At 39.7% G+C, this 4,655-nt stretch overlaps 1 protein-coding gene across 2 annotated transcripts; it reads right to left on the reverse strand.

Moving 5' to 3' along the window:
* Nucleotides 1-119: 119 nt before the first annotated feature.
* rrad (Ras-related associated with diabetes) lies at nucleotides 120-2,990 on the reverse strand. 2 transcript variants are annotated; one of them, XM_032529127.1, is made up of 5 exons: nucleotides 2,762-2,990; nucleotides 2,043-2,442; nucleotides 1,462-1,535; nucleotides 1,150-1,354; nucleotides 120-811 (listed from the first exon to the last, which is right to left on the reverse strand). In XM_032529127.1, the coding sequence occupies exons 2-5, from the start codon at nucleotides 2,422-2,424 to the stop codon at nucleotides 534-536; spliced, it is 939 nt and encodes a 312-aa protein (XP_032385018.1). In that variant the 5' UTR covers nucleotides 2,425-2,442; nucleotides 2,762-2,990; the 3' UTR covers nucleotides 120-533. The 2 variants fall into 2 exon arrangements, with proteins under 2 accessions (XP_032385018.1, XP_032384936.1); XM_032529045.1 differs by having other exon boundaries at nucleotides 2,755-2,964.
* Nucleotides 2,991-4,655: the final 1,665 nt, after the last annotated feature.

Here is a 4,655-nt window from a genome sequence, read left to right on the forward strand (position 1 = left end):
TAGAAAAACAGAGGTCTCCTCATTTCTTTGACTTGGCCGAAGCACGAACCTGCGTACCACGTTTCAAGTAAATATGACTCCAGATGACCAAGTATTGTGATCCTTTACCATGTGTTTTTATGATAATGAGATGTATGTTGCATTCATGTTATAGTATATACATCAATCCCCTCCAATAAAGGAGCACAACAATACCCAACAGCAAGGCAATCTTTGCATTCAACTCATTAGAAAAACAATCCTTTGTGGATTTCTCTTACAAACTGACCATTTGACAGGGACATTTATAAGGCAGACAAAAATAATAAAATAAAATAAATGTTTGCAAAGCTTCATGCAAGTTATCACCATTATCATAAAATGACTTGAATAGTGTCATTTTTTATTTTAATTACGTCCTCTCTTTGCTTTTGGGTGGTGTCTAAAAAATAAAAAATATATTTCTGTACAGCTCTATTAGTCCTTTAGGGTTAGTGTTAAAACACACACAGCGTCTGGTCTTCAGAGGCCAAAAAAAAAAATCTGTCTGTTCCTCAGAGAACTGTGAGGTCATGGCAGGACTTTGACTTCTGCCTAAAAGCCATCTTCTTGTTCTTGCGTGCGACCATGCGGCCCAGAAACCGCTTGGCCTTCTTGCCAATGCTCTCTCTACGCCTGCAGTTGGCCATGCGCCGTGCGTTCTCCTCCTTGCTGTCTTTCCTCAAGCGGATCTGTCGGACGATGCCCTCAAATAGGTCGTGCACATTGTGGTGAAGGGATGCAGACGTCTCGATGAACTTGCAGTCGAATACCACTGCACAGGCACTTCCCTCTGAGATGAACATATAGACAAGGGGAATTAGTGCTTTTAGCAAATGAAATGAAGGCTAAAAAGCAAAAAAGATAACCCTACAATGATACTCAATTTCAAACGTTTGCTTTAGTTTGCAGTAAGCCTAGTATTTGAACGTAGGCCTCGCCTGAAGCTGAGCAGTCATTATAATACAAGTGCCCTGACCCCACCAAAGCTGACAAATGCCAAATATTAGATTTCTTTTATCCAAAAATTAACAACTCCCTTTCCCTGAGCTCAAAACCTATGTTATCTTAACACTTCATACATCTGTGGCACATTTTAGGTTCAAAAGTTAGTAAATCATACTGACTTACCATCTGCAGACACCTCTCTGGACCGCACCAGGTCACTTTTGTTGCCCACGAGGATTATAGGAATGTTCTCTGACTGCCTGGCCCGACGCAGCTGAATACGCAGCTCTGACGCCTTCTCGAAGCTTGATTTGTCTGTTACTGAATACACGATGATGTAGGCGTCTCCCATCCGCATGCACTGTTCTTTTAGCCACTGGCTGTTATCCTTCAGGACAGAAACAGAAACCAAGTTAGGCATCATACATGACAGTCCCATCTTTTCCCATCTCAATATAAATGGAGCAAACAATGCAAAAAATATATAGAACTCACCTGTTCCCAGATGTCATACAACACAATGGATGACTCCTCTTCATCCACAAAGATAGATCTGTCATAAGTGTTTCCTGATGAAGAAAAATAAAGAAATATTATGTAACACCCTGGCAGAGAGGAGCAAAGCATCTCTTATACTAATGTAAATGTCATGTGTTTTTGCTGCTTTTCACCCTGATTTTAGCACATTTTTTTCTTTTTGTAGTATACACATCGAAGAAAGTTAATCACAGTCTGGCCATCGCCGGCCTTTTACATTTTCCCTTCACATTATGCTATTGGATGTGTTTCTGACAGCTGGAAATATCAATAATCACTGCATTCGCATTCTTGCAAGCAAAGATACTATTATTAGATAATATTATTAGATATTAGATAATAATAGACAATAATATTAGTTTTTTTTCTAATCCATCAGCTAAACTTTATGACTGTCCTCAATATATTATTCTGAAGTAGAGACAATCCTAAATATGACATGCATCTTCATAGACACTAGACATTTGAGGTTTGTATGTCTATGAGTGTGTGCACGGGTTGCCATTGGTTGATGACTCATCCTCAGCATGACAATTTACCTGCTTCATCGCGATGGTCGCAATCGTGACCAGCATCATCAACTCCTCCAAAGACGCGAGCCAGGCTGGACTTGCCAACGCCGTGCTCCCCGAGGAGAACCACCTTGTACAGCGGGGACTCCGATTCGCTGCCGGTGGAGATCACGGAGTCGGAGGAGTCCGACGCGCAGCTGCCTCGGTGCTGCTCCTTCGGGGAGTAGGACGTGCAGCGCAGGAGGTTGGACAGCTCGTCGGTCTGCCCCGTCTGTGGCATGGTTGCGCGCAGGTCCCGGTCGTCCACGGGCATGCTTCTCCGGTGTAGGTTTGGTAAATTCATGGGGAACGGCATGCTTCCTCTTCTCTTTTCCATGTTCCGCAATTTGTCATCCTTGTTCAAAGTCATTGTGCTTTTAGCGAGGATCTGTGGATAGATAGTGACATGCGTAAAGTTGTGCCCTTAGCCTACGTGCAATCACATTTAAATAGACCTAAAGAAAACGATATAGCCTAGGGATTACACCACACACGTGGATAATTGTAATGTTGTAAAATTAGTCTAAAACATCCATTAAGCGGAGTAGCCTAAAACTAAGCAAATAATCTATTTCCTTCTTCTTGAGTGTCAGAATCTGACCTGACCATATGTGTAGACTATTCATTCAACTCTACTCAACATAAAAACGCAAAATAAACCTAAATCTTAAACTATCTAATAAGTATTAAAGATACTTACTAGGTACTGGCTATTAAATCCAACGAAGGCAATCCAATAAATCCTGGTTTGAAGAGTTCTTGTAGCCGAAAAAGCAGTTTCGTTTGAGTCTGATCAGAGTCGCTGCTGGGGATATTTATATATGACTGGGAGTGACGTCGGCAGGGATTCGCCCCAGAAAATCACGTCTCCGTTTATTATAGTGGTGCGTAACGGTAACATCATACAGTGGAGGGGGTGTATGACTGGAAGAGCTGAGGAATCTCCCTTCCGCATCGCCAAATGGAGAGCTTACCTCTGAGGGGGTGGACAAAGATGAATCCTTGAAGAGGGAAAGCCTCTGTGTGTGATATAAATATTTAATTTAGAATATACATTAGACGGTGGAAGTATATCTACGTGATACAAGATGTTAATGTGTATCAGGGCGCAATGCATCGGCCAAATGAAGGCTTTAATGGAAATATGCTGGCTTGTCTTGCTTAAATTGATTATCAGCTTCAGAGACTCTGCATGCTCACTGCAAGGTGGAGGCCAATGCTAAAATTAATATCATGGTAATTTCATTTTAATTTGAGGGAGTTTCACACATTATAAATGCATAGGGGTAAACCATGCTAAATATTTGGTATTGATTATGTCTGTGGCTGCCCACTTTAATTATTTTGGTGCCTACATGCAGAATATGAATAATTACATTTGATAGTGAAAATGAAATACACACATGCATATTCTACGCAGGTGCATTGCATTTATCGATCATTCATCGTTCCACTTGTATGAAAAATGAAGGCTGCTGACACAAAAACATAATTCCTTGCATTTGGTTGTAAGCTGGAGACCGTTCTGTTTATCTCTGCATTTGTTTTAACATTTGAATCTTGCATTCAGCATTTTTTTTCACGTGTTTCATCAGACACTATGAATTTCCCTGTCCAGTTTATATTATAGACTCTGCATGGTGTGTTGGTGCCCCCTTGTGGCTTTTGGGTCTTGCCTCGCAGTTGAACTTTTTAAAATCATTGAATGGGTGTGTCCAACATTATCATGTAGCCTATTTTCTGCTTTGTCCCTGATGTGAGAAAAGTGAATAGATAAACAATAAACACAAAAAATAATCGGGATATAGAATAGGCTATTTATACTAATAATGTAATTCTGCCTGGCCTATTTTAAATCTACTTACGACTGTTAATATTTGTCTCAGAAGCTGTCTTGATTTTACAATTTTGTTCTCCAATCTCACATTGATTACTTACTATTTCTGCAAATTTGGATCAAGAGCAAATTTGATTTCTTAGACTTAGGGATGTATTTTGCTATATTATGTCTTGGACTTCATTTATTTTAATTCAAGTCACACGTTCATCACAGAAGTAAAGGCTGGACGACAATAGAGCTCTTTGGAGCAGTTTGTGAACAATGTTTTCTGTTGGAGATGGTAAGTCCCTTTGGAGTGGACTTTGTTTTTTTTTCACTTTGTAAACCTATAACTTGAACAAAAAGATATATAACACAATAAAGGAAAGGGAAAAAGCCCAAAAAACATAATATGAGCACTTTAAAAAATAAAAATAAAACATGTATACCATGGTAATCTCTGACTGTGTGTATTTTTTATTTTGATTTTATTCTGTATTTGTTCTTCATGGGATCCGCATTGATTCCGATCTGTATCCACATGCAACAACAAATGTAAGGATTGTTTGATGTGCTGGTTTCTTAAAATATCCGCGGTAACAGCTTGTAGAAATACTTGTAAATATTAAACACGGTAGTTGAGGATTGTGACCACACTTCCAGGCCAACTAGCTCAGATTTTGTCAAACATCACTTGATTTACCCACGGATCATAAATGCTTGTATAAAAAGATACTTGCCAAGGTAACGTGTGACTACATGAAAAACAGGCCTTACAGGCA

This window comes from Etheostoma spectabile, chromosome 1 (assembly GCF_008692095.1).
Source record: "Etheostoma spectabile isolate EspeVRDwgs_2016 chromosome 1, UIUC_Espe_1.0, whole genome shotgun sequence".
Taxonomy (NCBI): domain Eukaryota; kingdom Metazoa; phylum Chordata; class Actinopteri; order Perciformes; family Percidae; genus Etheostoma; species Etheostoma spectabile.

Excerpts from the sequence above, each read along its gene's own strand:
- rrad (XM_032529127.1), bottom strand. The coding sequence starts at position 2,424 with ATGACTTTGAACAAGGATGACAAATTGCGGAACATGGAAAAGAGAAGA. Across the intron at positions 1,355-1,461 it reads TGTATGACATCTGGGAACAG|GATAACAGCCAGTGGCTAAA; the intron begins GTGAGTTCTATA and ends TCTGTCCTGAAG. Across the intron at positions 812-1,149 it reads CAGAGAGGTGTCTGCAGATG|AGGGAAGTGCCTGTGCAGTG; the intron begins GTAAGTCAGTAT and ends TGTTCATCTCAG.